The sequence below is a fragment of the Mustela putorius genome, unplaced genomic scaffold, assembly GCF_011764305.1.
Source record: "Mustela putorius furo isolate JIRA1106 unplaced genomic scaffold, ASM1176430v1.1 tig00003853_pilon_pilon_pilon, whole genome shotgun sequence".
In the NCBI taxonomy this organism is placed as follows: Eukaryota; Metazoa; Chordata; class Mammalia; order Carnivora; family Mustelidae; genus Mustela; species Mustela putorius.
Window position 1 is genome coordinate 21,050,551 of NW_025422005.1, and position 20,430 is coordinate 21,070,980.

General features: G+C 41.9%; 1 protein-coding gene across 2 annotated transcripts in view; it reads right to left on the minus strand.

The window, feature by feature from the left end:
- TAF12 (TATA-box binding protein associated factor 12) overlaps positions 1 to 20,011 on the minus strand; it is a 38,237-nt gene extending 18,226 nt beyond the window's left edge. The window contains exons 1-4 of one of the 2 annotated variants that reach the window (XM_004741011.3): positions 19,894 to 20,009; positions 3,007 to 3,091; positions 2,041 to 2,292; positions 223 to 300 (exon numbers count right to left, since the gene is read on the minus strand). In XM_004741011.3, coding sequence (XP_004741068.1) covers positions 223 to 300; positions 2,041 to 2,292; positions 3,007 to 3,078 — 402 coding nt within the window. In that variant the 5' untranslated portion in view covers positions 3,079 to 3,091; positions 19,894 to 20,009. Of the gene's footprint in view, positions 1 to 222; positions 301 to 2,040; positions 2,293 to 3,006; positions 3,092 to 19,893 lie in introns of both variants that reach the window. The other variant, XM_004741012.2, reaches the window with a different exon arrangement.
- Between the last annotated feature and the right edge of the window lie 419 nt (positions 20,012 to 20,430).

The following is a 20,430-nucleotide window of genomic DNA, read 5'->3' on the forward strand; positions in this document are numbered from 1 at the left end:
AGTGCTAGGCATTCTCCCAGGTGATTTGTATGAAGTTATTCCAAGAGACGCTCATAATAACCCTGTCGGTAAGTAATACCACACCCTACCAACACAAAAAGCTATGTGTCCACAGCTACAAAGCTGGTAAGTGGCAGAGCCAAGATTTAAATTCAGATCTGTCTGCCTCTGAAGTCTTAGCTCTCAGGGACACAGACTCTGGGGTGCCCAACTCCATCTTACCTCTTCCACATCTTCATCCAATTGCTCATTAGGATCCACTTCTCTTACTAAGTCTTGTAATTTCTTCTTGGTCAAAACCTAAAGTTAATTGGGAGAAGATTTTTTCAGCCAAGTATTAAGGAAACAGAATACCTCATTCCCCTATAATGAAGAAATGCTGTCAGTTTGCTGGGTTTAGTTTCTACTTTCCAAAAGTTAACAGTCTAGCCTCCCTGGCAGTCTGCTCTAAGACTACACTCTCAAGACAGAAGTGGCCTAGGGAAAGGCTGAAAGAGCAGTGTGGAAGAGAGACCAACATCTGTCAGTTTATTTCTGCTTCTTGTGCTCACTGTGCCTTACCCTCCCTCTACATTAAGTAATTTGCAATTATCTGATAACTGTAACTTGTACTGTGCCTCTGTTGTCTTTGGACATGTTTTTCCTATCTGCTCTGTCCATGGTGGCTTCTTTCTGCTTTTCCTAGCCCACCCAGTAAAAGGAACCACTTCCTCCTTTGGCCTCTAGGGTATCCAGTGCCCCCTCTGTCACTGCATATATTATAAACTTGCCTGTTCCTGGCTTAATAGGCTGAAAGCTCCCTGATGGCAGGGAACATGTGTTCATCTCTGTATAATATTTGTATAAGTGCATGAAGCTGTGACTTCTCTTTCATAAAGGAAATGTCATGTCATATACATATGCCATTAAATAATAATCAAGACGTACATTAAAGTGCTGACCATAGTTATTTTGGGGTGGTGGTAGAATTATGGGCTCTTTATTCTTCTGTATTTCTAAAGTTTCTGTGATAAGCATGCATGTATAATTTTGGAAATGAAGAAACAAATTTTTAAAATTATTATTTGTTAATTATGTGTCAGATCTATGCATTCTACTATTAAATCCACTTAAGGCAAGCCTTCATTCCATGTCTTGATTTACTGCAAAAGTCTTAGACTTGGTCTTCCTCTCAGTCCACCCCCTTTCTACCTTTCTTGTCCACTTACTGCCAAGATAATCCTAAGACATATGACTTTTAGAATTACTTACTCGTCTATTAAATATTTGCAAAGATTGTCTAATGACTAAGTGTTTCAAAGGAGACTGACTAGCATATGCGCAGTATATTCTGCCATAATCCTGCCTATGTAATGTTACCTCCTGTTCTCCTCCAAAAGACTCCACATTCAACACAGGTTGGCTTCCCAAATGTCTGCCCAACCCTCCCCATTCACCTTTGCTAGTCCCCCACCCCATTCTCTTGAAATGTCTCTCCCTCCTATTCTATCCAGCCTATAAATCCCAGACAAGAGATTATACTTATTTCTTATCTCTTGTGGCTCCGGAGGGCAGAATCAGAATCATGAGCAGAAAGTGGGGGAGAGAGGGCATGGGGGGGGAGATTTTAGAATTAGTGCACAAAGTTAATAATGGAGCAGCTGGATGAACTAGAAGGAGAAAAGACCAGAGGCAATAATGCTTTTATTACAGGAATAATGAATAATGAATCCATTAGTTATTTCATTATTTTATTTAACAATTATATAGCGTATATATTTTTATATATACATATATAAAAACCTGTCATAGGCAACATGTGTTAGTGTGTGTGTATGAATGTATGTACATATACACACTCACACATAAATACCACAGAGTAAACATTGATAAACATTGTACATGATAATCTGATAAGGAACTTTAGAAGTCCAAAGGAGGGAAAAGACTCTTTTTCAGCTGAGAGGAAGAGGCAGCATCTGAGATAGACATCTCTCAAAGCATTACTGGTTCAAATAACGTAAGAGATGCCAAGGGAGAGCAAAAAGTAAGAGATGATACCTGATTGTTTTCAGGGCTGAGACGCCCTCCTGTCCCAGGAGTGCCTGGTATCTTTACCACTGTGGTGCTATTGGCCATGGAGCCTTGTGGAGGGGTGCTGGCTGGTTCCGGTTTTATGGATGAGAAATTGGAGAGGTTGATTAGGGCTGAGGGGCCAAACTGGTTCATAATCTGTCGAGCTTTGGACTTCAGCTCATAGAGCTTATCGAGGTCCTGTTTCTTTTTGGAGCTGTGAGGACCAAGGCCAATCAGCTGTAGAAGGAAAACAAGAGAACTAGCTCCAGAAACATCTTTAATAAAGGATAAGGTTTGAAAGTAAAATTGTATAAGGTCTGTCAGACTTGCAGGGTCTTCAGGATATCTGGGATAGTGAACACTCACACCTACACATTAAAAATGGAGGGAATGAAGAATGTTCACTGCTCTCACCTCAAATTTAGAAACCATCTTGTCTCCAAAAGCTAAATGAAATAGTTCACAAAATTAAATAAGGAAGAAAGTAAATGAAATGGTAAATCTTATGTACAAAAATAGACTAGAATGAGTAAGACATTTTTGAAGACTTTGTAAAAATAGAATATTTGGTTAAGTACTACATGCCTTATTTCTGAACAGCAAATTATGTTATATTCAAACAAATCATGGCACAATCACACACTTAAAACCCAGTCACAAAACTTAAGAAAATAGATTAGTTCCTTTTGGCACTTCAAAACATGCTTACATCTATGTCAGGTCTATGTCTAAAAAACACCGTTTTTAGCAACTGTTAAAAGTAAGCTGTTCTTTGTCATCAAGAGCACATTTTTTGAGTGTTAACAATCTTTAAGTACATGCAGAATCCCAAACCCAGAGTAGTCAAGATGCCTAAATTTTAAAGCCATGAGGACAGCAGCTTTGGTGTCATCGACATCAGAAGCACATTTACCAAGTTCCACCAACAGTGGCCTCAACGAGCTTACTTACAGCTATCTGAGTGTCTAGATCTTTAATTACATCAGCAACGGCTGTGAGCCCGGTGAAATGAGAGGCAGCCATTTTCAAAAGCTACCTGTAAATAAACAACTGGCATCAACCACCACCCTTGCCACAGCACTTTGGCTGCGTGGCCTGGCACATCTTCACTGACCAGGATCCAAGCAAACCGGATGTGGAGAAACAACATCCTTATTCTTGTCTCCTTATTCATACTGCACACTGAGGAAAACATCTCCATCTCTTTCATACACAACCTCTAAAATTAATTAATGACAATTATAGTAATGTAGCTTCTCTTCCAATAAAACAATGTTCTATTGGTAGGGTAAGCCAGCAGCATATGAAAACTTCACTGGCCAAAACTGTGAAATGAACCTGCAGGAATCACAACAGTGGTTTTCAGAACTTGGTGAAGCTTAGCAACCTAAATGAGCATCTGCACCTGTCAACTCTGGCCCCGTATTGCTGCGTTCCTCCACAACAAGCTGTCTAACTCTCTAATATGAGAAATGACCTTTTCTGGTCTGCCCTTAATAAAAGCAGCGTATGGGGCGCCAGGGTGGCTCAGTCTGTTAAGCGTCTGCCTTTGGCTCGGGTAACAATCCCAGGGCCCTTGATCAAGTCCTGCATCAGGCTCCCTGCTCAGTGGAGAGTCTGCTTCTCCCTCTCCCTCTCCCTCTGCCTCTCCTGTGCATTATACTGTATATAAAACCAACTTGTGCTCCCCCTCTCCCTCTCTCTCAAATAAATAAATAAAATGTTTAAAAATAAGGGGATCCTGGGTGACTCAGTCATTACGCATCTGGCTTCGGCTCGAGTCAAGATCCCAGGGTCCCGGGATAGAGTCCTGCACCGGGCTCCCTGCTCAGCAGGAAGCCTGCTTCTCTCTCTTCCACACCCTCTGCTTGGGTTCCCTCTCACTGTCTCTCTCTATCAAATGGATAAATAAAATCTTGAAACAAATACTTTAAAAATAAATAAGTTAAAGCAACTAGCTACTTACTGGTTAAGTGACCAAGAGAAACTTGTTGGCCAAGAGGCAGCTGAGGGGACAGCAGAGCATCAGGATCACTTGTTTTTTAACCATTTGCCTCCCTTTCCCTTACCCACAAATGTCATCAATGGAAGAATCAGGATAGGGAAAAATTGTTGACATGGTAATAGTTCTGTAATGTTATAAAACCAAACTATTCCCCCACAGCGAGTTAAGAAAGAGCCTTATTAAAGATTATCAGTATGTTCACCATACTGAACATTATACCTTTCAAATAACATTCCCACAACCTACAAGGGACTTCCCAAATAGGACTGAGTATTGCTCAAAATAAGGAGAAGACTCTTTTTGTAACAGAGGTTTCTGTATAATGGGAATTTCTCTAATAAGACCTGTAGACAAAAATATAGCCTATCTACACAGCACCAAATATGGATAATCATTTATCAAATTAGGAATTAGCCTTAAGGAATAGTTCCAAGGGCTACTAATGATATAAGAGGAATCTGTACATTGTAAGAAAAATCAAAGTTTCTCCCTCAGAAACTGGACTGTACTTTACTGTTTTGTTGAGAAACAAACAATACTTCTGCATTTTCAATAATTCTGGGAAAGCGAACTACTCTTCCATTAAAACAAAACAAAAGAAAGCATATGATAACCACTCATTACCAGACACTGCCCTTAGTTTCCTAAACTGTACCTTTATTTGGTTGGATTTAAAACACGATAATGAGGGGCGCCTGGATGGCTCAGGGGGTTGACGCCTCTGCTTTCAGCTCAGGTCATGATCTCAGGGTCCTGGGATGGAGCCTCGCATCAGGATCTCTGCTCAGCGGGGAGCCCGCTTCCTCCTCTCTCTCTGCCTGCCTCTCTGCCTACTTGTGATCTCTCTCTCTCTCTGTCAAATAAATAAAATCTTTGGAAAAAAATAAATAAAACACCATATTCATATGGGTGATAATTACATGGGTTTATACAATGTCAAATTCATCACACTGAATATTTAAGATCTGTACATTTTACTGTATATAAATTATACCACAATTAAGGACAATAAATCAAATCTCCTGCATAAAAATGAAAACTTGTGCTCCCAGGCAAACCTATATGCTAATGTTCATAGCATTTATCAATAGGGAAAAGGCAGATAATTGAATCGGGTTTCATGTTCAAAATTTAAATATGTGATCTACCTGGAATGAGAGGAGATATATATACACACACACACACACACACACACACATATATATCCCTCCCTTTATACACTCCTCTATTTCATTTTTTTGGAAGATTGTTTTTTTTAAAGATTTTATTTATTTATTTGACAGACCGAGATCACAAGTAGGCAGAGAGGAAGGCAGAGAGAGGGGGAAGCAGGCTCCCCGCCGAGCAGAGAGCCCGATGTGGGGCTCGATCCCAGGACCCTGGGATCATGACCTGAGCCGAAGGCAGAGGCTTAACCCACTGAGCCATTCAGGCGCCCCAGATTTTATTTATTCAACACAGAGAGAGAAAGCCAGAGAGCACAAGCCGGAGGAATGGAAGAGGGAGAAGGAGAAGCAGGCATTCCACTGAACAAGGAGCCCGACATAGGGCTTGATCCCAGGACCCTGAGCTGAAGACAGATACTTAACTGACTGAGCCCCCCAGGTGCCCCTGCACTCCTCTATTTCAGATGGATCAAATATTTAAACCTTAAATATAAAATAATATACTAGAATGTAGGAGATTTAAAAAAATATTCTGAAATCTAAACCTCTCACTTTGTACAAAACCTAACTCAAAATGGATCACAGTTTTTTTTTTAAAGATTTTATTTATTTTTTTGACAGAGAGAGACACAGCGAGATAAGAAACACAAGCAAGGGAGCAACAGAGAGAAGGAGAAGCAGGTCCCCCACCAAGCAGGAAGCCCCATGTGGGGCTCAATCCCAGGACTCTAGGATCATGATCTGAGGCAAAGGCAGATGCTTAACAACTGAGCTACGGCAGCGCCCCTGGATCACAGTCTTTAATGTAAAATGTAGAACTATAAAACTTTTAGAAAAAAAAAAAAAACAGAGGAAAGGGCACCTGGGTGGCTCAGTGGGTTAAAGCCTCTGCCTTCAGCTCAGGTCATGGTCTCAGGGTTCTGGGATCGAGCCCCACATCAGGCTCTCTGCTCAGAGGGGAGCCTGCTTCCCCCTCTCTCTCTGCCTGCCTCTCAGCCTACTTGTGATCTCTCTCTCTGTTAATAAATAAAATATTAAAAAAAAACAAAAACAAAAACAGAGGAAAAGCATTGGGCTCTACTAGGCAGAATTCTTAAGATTTGGCACCAAATGCACAATCAGTAAAAGGAAATACTGATAAATTGGCCCTCATCAAATTAAAATAAATTTCTTCTGTGAAAGTTCCATGTGAAAAGGATGAAAAGACAAGCTACAGAGTAGGAGAAAATATTTACAAACTACATATCCAACAAAAGACTAGTATCTAGGGGTGCCTGCATGGCTCAGTCGTTGGATGTCTGCCTTCATCGGCTCAGGTCATGATCCCAAGGTCCTGTGACAGAGCCCCGCATCAGGCTCCCTGCTCTACTGGAAGCCTGCTTCTCCCTCTCTCACTCCCCCTACTTGTGTTCACTCTCTCGCTGTCTCTCTGTCAAATAAATAAAATAAAATCTTAAAAAAAAAATGAAACTAGTATCTAAAATTATAAAGAACTCTCAAAACTCAACTTTTTTTAACTAATTCAATCACAAAATGAAGACACAACCAGACATTTCACCAAAGAGGATACACAGATGGCAAATAGAGCACATGAAGATGTTCAATATCATTAGTCATAAAAAAAAAAGCAAATTAAACCTGCAATGAGATAAAACCACACACCTATGAGTAAAATAAAAAACGACGATAGAACCAAATGCTGACGAGGATGAAGAGAAACTGGGTCACTAGTACACTGCCACTAGGAAAGGAAACAGTATAGCCACTTTGCAAAACAGTTTGCAGTTTCTTTAAAAAAAATCTACTCATGTACTGTCATAGAAGAGCCTAAAAAGACATAAAGACAAAATGGGAAAACTGTGATCTGAATTCAGTTAATAGTACTGTATCAAGGGGCACCTGAGCTCAGTCTGGTAAGCATCTGCCTTTGGCTCAGGTCAGGATCCCAGGATCCTGGAATGGAGCCCCACACTGGGCTCCCTGCTCAGCAGGAAGCTTGCCTCTCCCTCTTCCACTCCCCCGTCCATGTTCCCTTTCTTGCTATGTCTCTGTCAAATAAATAAATCTAGAAAAGAGAGAGAGAGAGAGTGCTCGAAAATGCGTACATGGGGGAGGAGGAGGAGCAGAGGGAGAGGGACAAGTGGACTGCACTGAACATGGGCTGGACACAGGGCTTGATCCTGCACTGAACATGGGCTGGACACAGGGCCACACCCCAAGATCATTACTTGAGCCAAAATCAAGTCAGAAGCTTAACTGACTGAGCCACCCAGGTGTCCCAAAGAGCCTGCAATTTTATTTTTCTTTAAATATTTTATTTATTTATTTGACAGACAGAGAGAGAGAGAGAGGAGGAAGCAGGCTCTCCATTGCGCAGAAAGCCTGATGGGAGGCTTGATCCATGATCCCGAGATCATGACCCGAGCCAAAGGCAGAGGCTTTAACCCACTGAGCCACCCAGGTGCCCGGAGCCTGCAATTTTAAAATCAGGGTTATGAGTTCAGGCCCATGTTGGGTGTGGAGCTCACTTTAAAAAACAAAACAAAAAAATAAAATCTTTTAAAAAAAAAAAAAAAAGGTGGGGGGAAGGGAACAAATCACTGATACGTAACAATAGGGATAACTTAAAATATTTAAGTAAAAAAAAAAAAAGTCAGTTCCAAAAGAATACACAATGTATGATTTATATGAAATCCTAATGTCTAATGATCTAAAAACTAATCTCTAGGGGCACCTGGGTGGCTCAGTGGGTTAAAGCCTCTGCCTTCAGCTCAGGTCATGATCTCAGGGTCCTGGGATCCAGCCCCACATGTAGCTCTCTGCTTGGCGGGGAGCATGCATCCTCCTCTCTCTGCCTGCCTCTCTGCCTACTTGTGATCTCTGTCTGTCAAAACAAAAAACAAAAAACAAAAACAAAAACAAAAAACAAAAAACTAATCTCTAGCAATAGATGGGGCAGAGAGTTTGGGGCATGGGGGAAGTTTGTGCTGTGGATAGGGAAAGTTTGTATGTATGTAAACACGCTCTATCCTGAGTGGGGTGATGCTTACCCAGATGCATGCATTTATCAAAACTCATCAAACTGTCTACCTAAAATGTGCACATTTTATTGCATGCAAATTATACCTCAATAAATCTGACTCAGGAGGGGCGCCTGGGTGGCTCAGTGGGTTGGGCCTCTACCTTCGGCTCAGGTCATGATCCCAGGGGCCTGGGATCGAGTCCCACATTGGGCTCTCTGCTGAGCAGGGAGCCTGCTTCTCCTCATCTCTCTCTCTGCCTGTCTCTCTGCCTATTTGTGATCTCTCTCTCTGTCAAATAAATAAATAAAATCTTAAAAAAAAAAAAATCTGACTCAGGAAAAAAAAACTCAACATGCAACTATTATATGACCCAACAATTCAAGTCCTAGGCATTTATCCTAGAGAAATGAAAACTTACATTCACACCAAAACCTGCACATGAATATCATAGTAGCTTTATTTGTAATACTCAACTGTAATCAGTTCAGATGTCTCTTAAGAAGTGAATGATTAAACAAACTGTGGTATATCCATATCATGGAAAATTACTTATCAATAAAAAGAAAAAAACTTGATACATACAACTTGAATGAACCTCCAGAGAATTATGCTGAACAAAAGATTACAAAAAGAGTATGTCTGGGGCTCCTGGGTGGCTTAGTCGGTTAAGTTGTTAAGCCTTCAGCTCAGGTCATGATCTCAGCATCCTGGAATCAAGCACTGTGTCACCTCTCCCCGCCCCCACTCCTGTGTTCTCTCTCTTATTCACTCTCTCTCTCAAATAAATAAAATCCCCCCCCCCTTTTTTTTAAAGAGTACATTTATAGAACATCTTTGAAATGATAAAATTTTAGGAATAGAGGGCAGATTAGTGAGGTTGTCAGAGACAGGGTGGCAGGGAATCAGATGTGGTTATAAAAGGGCAAAATGAGGGACAGTGATTCAGTTCACTGTCTTAACTGTGATGATGGATAAAAGGACCTATAAAACTGACTAAGTTGTATAGGACTTAATCCACATACATCCATAACTGAACACAAGTAAATGGACACAAGTAAAACTGGGTAAATCTGAGTAAGACTAACAGATTACATCAATGTGAATATCCTGGTTATCATAACAGACAACAGTTTTGCAAAATGTACCATTGGGGAAAACTGAGCAAAGCATTATTTCTTGTAACTACACATAAATCTATGATTATCTCAATTTTTAAAAATTAAAAAAAATTTATTCTCAGTCATGAGTGAAAAACACTTTTGCGGCACCTGGATGGCTCAGTCAGTTATGCATCTGACTCTTGATTCTGGTTCAGGTCCTGAGTTCCGGGTTGTAGGATCAAATCTCACATCAGGTTCCAATCAGAGTCTGCTTGGGTTTCTTTTTCTCCCTCTCCTTCTGCCCCCCTCCAACCTACTCATGCTTGCTTGGTCTCTTTCTCTCTCTAAGATAAATAAATACATTTTAAAAGAAAAGAAAAGAGAAGCCCTTCTAAAGATGACACAAAGCTCAGGAGCCATAAAAGACTGACGTGTTCAATCACATATAAATAAAAATATCTGAAAAAAAAATTAAATTTTTAAATAAAAATGAAAATGTCTGCATGACAAAAAACATAATAAAGTTAAAGGACAAAAGACAAACTAGCAAAAATACATACAATATGTATCAAAGACAAAAAACTAATTTCTTTCACATATAAAAAATACCTACACATCAATATACACCCAACAACCCAAAAGAAAAATTGCAAAAAACAACAAAAAAATGACTGCAAATAGCTCTTAAAGTAATGGAATGATCCTTAAAAAAAAAGTAATGATGGGGCACCTGAGTGGCTCAGTGGGTTAAAGCCTCTGCCTTCGGCTCAGGTCATGATCCCAGGGTCCTGGGATTGAGCCCCGCATCGGGCTCTCTGCGTAGCAGGGAGCCTGCTTCCTCCTCTGTCTCTCTCTGCCTGCCTTTCTGCCTACTTGTGATCTCTGTCTGTCAAATAAATAAATAAAACCTTTAAAAAAAAAAAAAGTAATGAAATGATCCTTATTTTCATTCATAATAAAAATGCAAATTGAAACTATTTATTACTCCTTTGGCAATGATGGAAAAGTTTTATAAGTACTGTTTCAAAGTTTTATTATTTTTTTTTAAAGATTTTATTTATTTATTTGACAGAGAGAAATTACAAGTACACTGAGAGGCAGGCAGAGAGAGAAGGAAGCAGGCTCCCTGCCGAGCAGAGAGCCCGATGTGGGACTCGATCCCAGGACCCCGAGATCATGACCTGAGCCGAAGGCAGCGGCTCAACCCACTGAGCCACCCAGGCGCCCACAAAGTTTTATTTTTTTTTTTTAAAGATTTTATTTACTTATTTGACAGACAGAGATCACAAGTAGGCAGAGAGGCAGCAGGGGGGTGGGTGGATGGGGAAGAGAGGAAACAGGCTCCACACTGAGCAGAGAGCCCAATGCCGGGCTTGATCCCAGGATCCTGAGATCATGATCTGAACCGAAGGCAGAGGCTTAACCCACTAAGCCACCCAGGTGCCCATTTGAAAGTTTTATAGAGAAACAGTCATTTCACACATTGTTGGATTTGGGAGTGGGGTGGAGGATATAAATTAGTTAGGTCTCTACAAAGGGCTACTTGGCAGTATCTACCAAAATCAGAAAAGCATGTACTGGGGCACCTCAGTGGCTCAGTCAGTTGAGCATCCAGCTCTTGATTTTGGCTCAGGTCATGATCTCAGGGACATGAGATCAAGTCCCATGTCCCATAGAGCATGCTTAAGATTCTCACTCTCATTCATCCTCTGCCCCTCCCCCACCACTGGCACCTATACTCTCTCTAAAAAAAGAAAGAAAAAGAAAGAAAAAAGAAAAGCATATGTTGGTTTGATCCCATAGTTCAATCTTTAGCAATTTATAGTTGGACATCTATGTAAATAGAAATATACATATGAGGATTATCAACCTAAATGTCCATCAAAAGTGATATAGTGGGCGCCTGGGTGGCTCAGTGGTTAAGCCGCTGCCTTCGGCTCAGGTCATGATCTCAGGGTCCTGGGATCGAGTCCCGCATCGGGCTCTCTGCTCAGCAGGGAGCCTGCTTCCTCCTCTCTCTCTCTGCCTGCCTCTCTGCCTACTTGTGATTTCTCTCTGTCAAATAAATAAATAAAATCTTTAAAAAAAAAAAAGTGATATAGTTAGGGGTGCCTGGGTAGCTCAGCCAGTTAAGCATCTGCCTTTGGCTCAGGTCATGGTCCCAGTGTCCTGGGATCAAGTCCCACTTTGGGCTCCACGCTCAGCGGGAAGCCTATTTCTCCCTCTCCCACTCCTCTTGCTTGTGTACCCTCTCTTGCTGTGTCTCTGTCAAATAAACGAATAAAAGGAATAAAAGCTTAAAAAAAAAAAAGTGAGGGTGCCTGGGTGGCTCAGTCCTTGGGCATCTCCCCTCAGCTCAGGCCATGATCCCAGGGTCCTAGTTTTGAGGCCCACATGGAGCTCCCTGCTCAGCAGGAGGCCTACTTTCCCCTCTCCCACTCCCCCTGCTTGTGTTTTTTCTCTCACTGGGTCTCTGTCAAATAAATAAATAAAATCTTTCTTTTAAAAAGTGATATAGTTAAATACATTTGGGTATAACCACAAAACGAAATACACTGGAAAAGAATAAGACTCATGAAAATATTAAGCTGAATAAAAGATGCCTGGCTGGCTCAGTGTAAGAGAATGTGACTCTTGATCTGGGGGTCATAAGATCAAGCTGCGTGCTGGGTGTAGAGATTACTTAAATAAATAAAACTTTTTTAAAAATTTATAGGGCTGAAGAATGGGGGAAAAGATTAGGGACTGACTGCTAATGGCAGAGGATTCATTTTAGGGGGGATAAAAATAATCGAAATTAGGGGCGCCTGGGTGGCTCAGTGGGTTAAAGCCTCTGCCTTCAGCTCAGGTCATGATCCCAGGGTCCTGGGATCTAGCCCCGCATGGGGCTCACTGCTCAGCAGGGAGCCCGCTTCCTTCTCTCTCTCTGCCTGCCTTTCTGCCTACTTGAGATCTCTGTCAAATAAATAAATAAAATCTTAAAAAAAAAAGTCTGTTAAAAAAATAATAATCGAAATAAGATTATGGTGATGGCTGCACAAGCATGAGTGTACAAAAAAAAGCCACTGAACTGTACATCTGACAATGGTGAATTGTATGATATGTGAATAGCATCTCAATAAAGATGTTTTTAAAAAACGAGGAAGAGGGGTGCCTGGGTGGCTCAGTCATTGAGCGTCTGCCTTCAACTCAGGTCATGATCCCAGAGCCCTGGGATCGAGCCCTGCATTGGGCTCCTGCTCACTGGGGAGCCTGCTTCTCTCTCTCCCATTCCCCCCTGCTTGTGTTCCTTCTCTTGCTATTTCTCTGTCAAATAAAGAAAATCTTTTAAAAAAATGTAAATCCATAAAACTTTTACAAGAAAGTGTAGGGAAAAAAATCTTTGTAACTTTGGGTCAGGGCAGGAATCTTAGATATAACACCAAAGGCGCAATCCACAAAAGAAAGAAACTGCTTAAGTATGTGATTGGGTGGCTCAGTCCTTACACATCTGCCTTTGGCTCAGGTCATGATCCTAGGGTCCTGGGATCGAGCCCCCATCGGGTTCCCTGCTCAGTGGGAAGCCTGCTTTTCCCTCTCCCACTCCCCCTGCTTGTGCTCCCTCTCTTACTGTCTCTCTCTGTCAAATAAATAAAATCTTAAAGAGAAAATAAAATAATAATAAAATTTTATTTTATTTTCTACCAGAAAAAAGTGGATTTAATCAAAATGCAAACTCCTGCTCTCTCAGTCATAGACTAAGAGAAAATATTTACAAATCATATATCTGACAAACAACTTGTATCCAGGATATATAAAGAACTCTCAAAATTCAACAATAAGAGAAAGACCAATTTAAAAAATGGGCAAAAAATCTGAACAGATCCTTCACCTAAGATAAACAGATGGCAAATAAACACATGAAAAGATACTCAGTATCATTAGTCATCTGGGAAATGCAATTAGGGAAATGAATACTAAATACTATTAGAATAATTAAAATTTTTAAAAAATCAACCAGTGCTGGAGAGGATGTTGAGCAACTGAAACCGTCATACATTTCTGTGTGAATGTTTAAAATGGTGCAATCTCTGTGGAAAACAGTTTAGCAGGATTTTTTTAATTTTTTAAATTTTTTTAGATATTATTTATTTGAGAGAGTGAGTGATAGCGCACAAGTTGGGTAGAGGAGGGGAGGTAGAAGCCGACTCCCTGCTTAGCAGCGAGTCTGACTCAGGACTCGATCCAATGACTCCAGGATCATGACCTGAGTTGAAGGCAGCTGCTTAACTGACTGAGCCAGCCAGGCACCCCAGCTTGGCAGTTTCTTACAAAGCTAAATATATACTTATCATATGATCCGGCAATCCCACCCCTAGTTATTTACCCTAAAGAAATGAAAACACGTTCACACAAAAATCGGTACGTGAATGTTATAGCAACATTATTAACTGCCAAAAAGTGGAAACAATCCAGATTCCCTTCAACTGATGAGTGGATAAACTAAGAATATATATCCATATAATAGAATACTACTCAGCAGTAGGAAGGAACAATTACTGATCCATGCAACAACATGGGTAATCTCGAGTGCGTATGCTAAGTGAGAGGCAAGACTCAAAAGGCTACTTACTGTATGATTCCATTTATATGAATGACACTCTGTAAAAGGCCAGTCGATATGGGTGGAGAAAACAGGTTAGTGGCTGCCAGTGGCTTAGAGTGCTAGGGCTGGACAACGAAGAACAGCATGAAGCAAACTCTGGGGGTGGTGGAACTGTGAGGTAGCAGTGTTATGGTGCTTATACGACAGTATGCATTTGTCACAACTCACAGAACTGTACTCCCAAAAGAGTGGATTTTTTGGTATGTAAATTAAAAAACAAAACATCACAACCATTCTGAAATGGTCAATGCCTCTACATCCAAATTATTTGTATACTGACAACTTTCATCAAGTACAATTGTGGATGATGCTGACCAAGCACAATGGCATGAAGTGACTGTAAATAACCTGAATTCCATTACATAATATACCTTGGTTGCCTTTGGGCTCCTCAAATTTCTAATTTTCACTTACTTGGAATGCCAAGAAATAGAAAGCACTGCTGTGTCAAAACGGGCATTTTCTGTGAGACAGTTTGGGAGAACAATTATAAGAGTAAACCCTTATTAGCACCTACTATGTAGAAATCACATGCCAGGAGTTACAAAACAAGTCCATGCCCCAGTGATTTACAGTAAAAGTTATTTAGTAATTTTATCAAAACAAGATTGTATGGCTGGAGTTCAATTAAATACCAAGCCTATCCTTCCTCCCCCTTACCAGTTACATTTAAACTCCTGTTGATAGGCTTAGGGTAACAGCTCCTAACTGCTTTTCCCTTTTCAGCTTTAACCTCAAACAGAAATCCAGTTGCAACCCTACTACTGTACTAAGAGTATCCGATTTTCAGAAGGTTAGGATATGGGGGGATACCTTGTAGTAGTTATAAGACCATGGTGTTTTTTAGACATTTGTTTCATTAACAGACTTTTTTTTCCTAAAGATTTTCTTTCTGGGGCACCTGGGTGGCTCCGTCGTTAAGCCTCTGCCTTCGGCTCAGGTCATGATCCCAAGGTTCTGGGATCTAGACCCACATCGGGCTCCCTGCTTGGCAGGAAACCTGCTTCTCCCTCTCCCACTCTCCCTGCTTGTGTTCCCTCTCTTGCTGTGTTTCTCTCTGTCAAATAAATAAATAAAATCTAAAAAAAAAAAAAAAGATTTTCTAAGTATACTCTACACCCTATGCTGGGGGCTTGAACTTACAAACCCGAGATCAAGAGTTACATGCTCTTCCGACTGAGCCAGCCAAGCACCCCACAGATCCACCCACCAAGATTTTTTTTTTTTTTAAAGATTTTAAAAAAGTAGGCAGAGAGGCAGGCAGAGAGAGAGAGAGAGGAGGAAGCAGACTCCCCGCCGAGCAGAGAGCCCGATGCGGGACTCGATCCCAGGGCCCTGAGATCATGACCCGAGCCGAAGGCAGCGGCCCAACCCACTGAGCCCCCCAGGCGCCCCAAGATTTTTTTTTTAAGATTTTATTTATTTGACAGAAATAGAGATCACAAGTAGGCAGAGAGGTAGACAGAGAGAGAGAGAGAAGAGGAAGCAGGCTCCCTACTGAGCAGAGAGCCTGATGTGAGGCTCGATCCCAATCCTGGGATCATCACCTAAGCTGAAGGCAGAGGCTTAACCCACTGAGTCATCCAGGTGCCCCAAGATTTTTTTTTTATTAGGGGAACAGAATAGGGGAGTAAAAGACCAGATTGTCTCTAAAACCCTTTTATTTCTGAAATGTTTAGGAATTATTTAAAATACTGGAGTGAAGGGGACTGCCAGACTAATGACATAAATGCCCTATCACTACGGTACATGACTTCACCTAATGACTGGGTTTTGTACCTGTTTCTCTTCTCACTAGCTTCTACATGTATCTAAATGAATTCATATTTCCCAGCCTAAAAAAACAGAATCATTAATTGCATCCTACACAGAAGACCCAAGAACAATAGAAACGTGGGATTTTTTTCCCACTAGTTTTTTTTGCCTAGTTTGGTGCTATTTAGGTGGTTTTGACTTAATAGAAAGGTTGAAGGCATGGACCCTGGCAGCAGTGTCTGAGTTCAAGCACCAACTCTGCCACTTAATAATAGCTTAAGTCCCTGAGCAAGTTATCTAATCTCTTTATGCCTCAATTTCCTCACCTGAAAAATTGAGTTAATCATATAGTGTATCTCATGGGACTGTTGTGATAATACACTGAGTTTATGAATCTAAAGCACTCAGAAGAGTGCCTGGTACATGGAAAGTACAAATAAATGTTTGCTAAAATTATATAATATATATGCCTCCTCTTCTAAATCTTAGTTACAAAAACCACTGTATTAAAACTAAAGGCTGGGCACCTGGGTGTCTCAGTCGTCAGGCGTCTGCCTTCCGGTCAGATCATGATCCTAGGCTCACATTGGGCTCCCTGCTCGGCAGGGAGCCCGCTTCTCCCTTTCCCACTCCCCCTGCTTGTGTTCCCTCTCTCTCTCTGTCAAATAAACAAATAAAATGTTAAAAAAAATAAAAAATAAAACTAAAAGGTTTTCCCATTGTGGTATGTGGGGTGCCATCCTATAACCATTTTTATGACTACAGACCTTAACAAATTAAAACATGGGGGCGCCTGGGTGGCTCAGTGGGTTAAAGCTTCTGCCTTCGGCTCAGGTCTGCCTTCGGCTCAGGTCTGCCTTCGGCTCAGGTCATGGGCTCTCTGCTCTGCAGGGAGCCTGCTTCCTCCCCTCTCCCTCCACCTGCTTATCTGCCTACTTGTGATCTGTTTGTCAAATAAATAAATAAAATCTCTAAAAAAAAAAAAAAAAGAATAGGATCAGACAGATTTTAAAGTCCTTTTCAGCTCTAAGAATTAGTGTAAGATTTTAGATTAAGTCCATATGTACTGATTTCAGTTTGTCTTCTGCATCCAGCACACCTGTTTTACACTAGACTCTAACCACTGCTGGTATATTATCTCCAAAGTATTTGGGGGCTTACCATGAAGACTGCAGATCAAAAGTAATATGTTCTATTTTCGTATCTGCTCTAACACAATGATTTTCTGATCAGGTACTTTGAAGTACTATTATAACTCAATGCTAGAGCCACAAATGAGTGAAATAAATACATTTTGCAAATGTAGACCAGGATATTAACTCAGAACTAAGTTATCATTAATTAAACCATCAGGTACTTTGAAATGGTGGCATGGGCATGCTTTATTTCATAATTTGGTGTAAGTTTTGATCACTTGCAAACAGTAGAGGCACTTTCAAACAGTATAAGCTGACCCTTTGGGAAAAAATAATAGTTTCAACTAGTTGGCCCAATTTCCCTGATTTAGTTTAGGTTAAAATTAATTTAAAGTCAGTACTATTTAGGTTCTTGTTCTTCAAGTTGGTCTTTCTTGGCCTCCTAAATTTAAAATTAAATATATCCTAGTCCATTGTGAGAAAAAGTTCGATTCAGGTCCCATTTTCCTATCTTAAATATCTATTATTTAAAACATAGAAAAAACGGGGCACCTGTGCGGCTCAGTCATTAAGCCTCTGCCTTGGGCTCTGGTCATGACCCCAGCGTCCTGGGATTGAGCCCCACACTGGGCTCTATGCCGGGCAGGAGGCCTGCTTCTCCCTCTCCCCCTCACCCTGCTCGTGTTCCCTCTCTTGCTGTGTCTCTATGTCAAATAAATAAATAAAATCTTAAAAAAAATAAAAAACCACCAAAATTTAGTTCTCCTCAAATATTATACTATATAAGTATCCTAACAAGTTACAGTACTTCACATAAAGAGAAGTCTTAAGGGAGAGGGAGGTGCTTTCATTCAATGATATGTTTTGTGTGTTATTTCTATTTTGTTGATGTGCAAACTGATACATGGAGAAGAATTCACTTAGAAAAGTAGAACAGGGGCACCTGGGTGGCTCAGTGGGTTAAAGCCTTTGCCTTCGGCTCAGGTCATGATCCCAGGGTCCTGGGATCGAGCCCATGTCAGGCTCTCTGCTCAGCAAGGAGCCTGCTTCCTCATCTCTCTCTGCCTGCCTCTCTGCTTACTTGTGATCTCTGTCTGTCAAATAAATAAAATCTTAAAAAAAAAAAAAAAAAAAGAAAGAAAAGTAGAACAAAGCTAGTCAAACACATAACATGGGTTTAGTACCATGTTTTCAGGCAAGGTACTTAATCTCTGAACCAATTCTGAACCAATTTCAATATCTAACTTATGGGGCTGTAAGTGATAATTAAATGATTTAATATTTGAAAGTGCTTATGATAGTGCCTGATTAGTCTTTTCAGGAAAAGATATTATTGAAAGGAAGTGACTCGTCCAAGTATCTTTGACATTCTTTTTGAAAAGCAGCCATCTGGGGTGCAGGGATGGGTGGGGAGGGGGACTCAGTTGGTTAAAGCACCTGCCTTTGGCTCAGGTCATGATCCCAGGGTGCTGGGATGGAGCTGAAATCAGGCTCCCTGCTCAGCGGGCAGCCTGTTTCTCCTGTTCCCTCTTCGGCTTCCCCTGCTTGTACTCGCTGTCTCTCTCAAATAAGAAATCTTAAAAAAATAATAAATAGAAAATAAAATAAAAGCAGCCATCTCCAGTAAAGGCCTATAATAAAAATACAGGATACAACTTATTTATCTGCAACTTTCAAAACTGCTTCCTAAATTTGGGGGGTGGGGGGAGATGGGGCTTGGTTTAAAGGTTCCCTACCTGGTTAAGTGTCATTCAATGTATTGATGTCAATACAGTAAAAAGCCTCAAAATAAAGTACTACATTTGGGAAAAAATTTCCTTCTTGAGTTTGAGGTTAAAGCAAAGATTCTAGAAGCATGTTTTCAAGGCTACTTGCCAAGTATCTCCTATTTGCTAGACACAGCAGGGTACTATATCAAAATTATGACCTAATCAATCATTACCTCACTGTGATCCTATACCCTCTTTGGACCTTAGCCCCTTTGCATATAAAACAGGAGTTTAAAAAAGATTATCTTTCTGGGCCATCCTGTCCTCCTATCTCCAACATTCTTTGATTTGAGATGCAGAGATCTGTGCTCAATAAGGTTGAATGGAATGGTATTTAAAGCACTTATCAAGTATATAACTGGGTTCAAACGGCTTCGACTTCACATCAGAGCTTCGAAAGAATGAAGCAGAAAACGAAGATGCTTGCATGGGGCTTTCCCAGATAAAGTATCTGACACAAGAAAAGCCTGCCCAAAGCCAAGCAGGCAGCGCGAAGGAAGGGTCTTCTTCCCCGGAATACATCCTTTACCACTCTGGACTCAGAGTGTGTGAGAAAAAAAAAAAAAAAAACAAAACCACTAGATCTTTTCCAAACTCTCTCCCTTTCCCTTGGAGTGTGGTCTCGCAGCCATGGCCCCTTACACTCTCCGCTTTGGTGAGCTCGGGTCCTCACAGCCCTGTTCCCTCAGGTACTTCGGAGTCTCCAAGCCCCGATCCCGTCCCCACAGAAGCCCGTCTTCATTGCCCGCTGCTGTTCCTTCCAAACCCAAGTGTTCTCTGAGTGCTCCTGCCCCTCAGGAACCTAAGTCTTCGCTACCCTTTTTCTGACTCCTTAGGAGCCTGGATCTTCACTGTCCCGCTTCTGTCTCTTAGGAGCCCAAGTCCTCACAGCTCCGTTTTTACCTTTCGGAAGCCCGTGTCTTCACGCCCCTTTCCTCTCCGACCCTCTCCTCTTAGGAGCACGGGTCTTCACAATCCTGTCCCTCTCACACCGCTTTTCCCTCAGGTGCCGGAGAACTCACATCCGTCCCCGTTCCCTAAGTCCCGTCTACAGCCCGGGTCCCCACAGCCGCGTCTTCTCCGAGCCCCGTTCCCCTCAGTCCCGTCCCAACAGCCTGATTCCTCGCACAACCCGGTCTCCTCCACAACCTAGTTCTTCAAACACTGACCCACTGTGGGTCTGGGTCCTGACTCCCTCCTCCCACTCTTCTTCCTCAACTGCCAGGGCCCAAGACTCACAGGCAGCAGCGTCTATCTCCCCATGATATGCGGAGACTGCCCCAGTGAAGCGTTCGTCTCAGCAGCCGGTCCGACTGCTCGGCCCTCCCCGAGTACTTCCGGCACCGCTCCCCGCCTCCAACCCGGAAACGCGCGGCTCTTCCGGCCGGCGGGCGCGCGCCTGGCTTGCGCAGGCGCAGACTGGCTTCTGACACGTGGTCAGGCTGCAGGCTGTTGCTCAGCTCCGGCCGTTGTGTTTTTTCTTGCTTGGGGTTGACTGGCAGCGTGGGCGAGCCGTTCGCCTTCTACCCAGGTGTTACGAGCTTTGCCCTTGTTTCCGTCTCCGCTTGTCATATATATCGCTAGCACTACCGGTAATTGACGCCCTCGGACGGTTTAGAGGTCGCCATTTTTAGTTGGTGCCTTTATCTTGATAACGGAATGGAGAAACCCACCTGGGACCGCAGCACCCAGTAGGTAATTCTGTTGAACTCTATCAAGGGAGTTGGCAACACGAGAACCTGGAGACAAGAGAGACCATTTGTACCTGTGGATTGG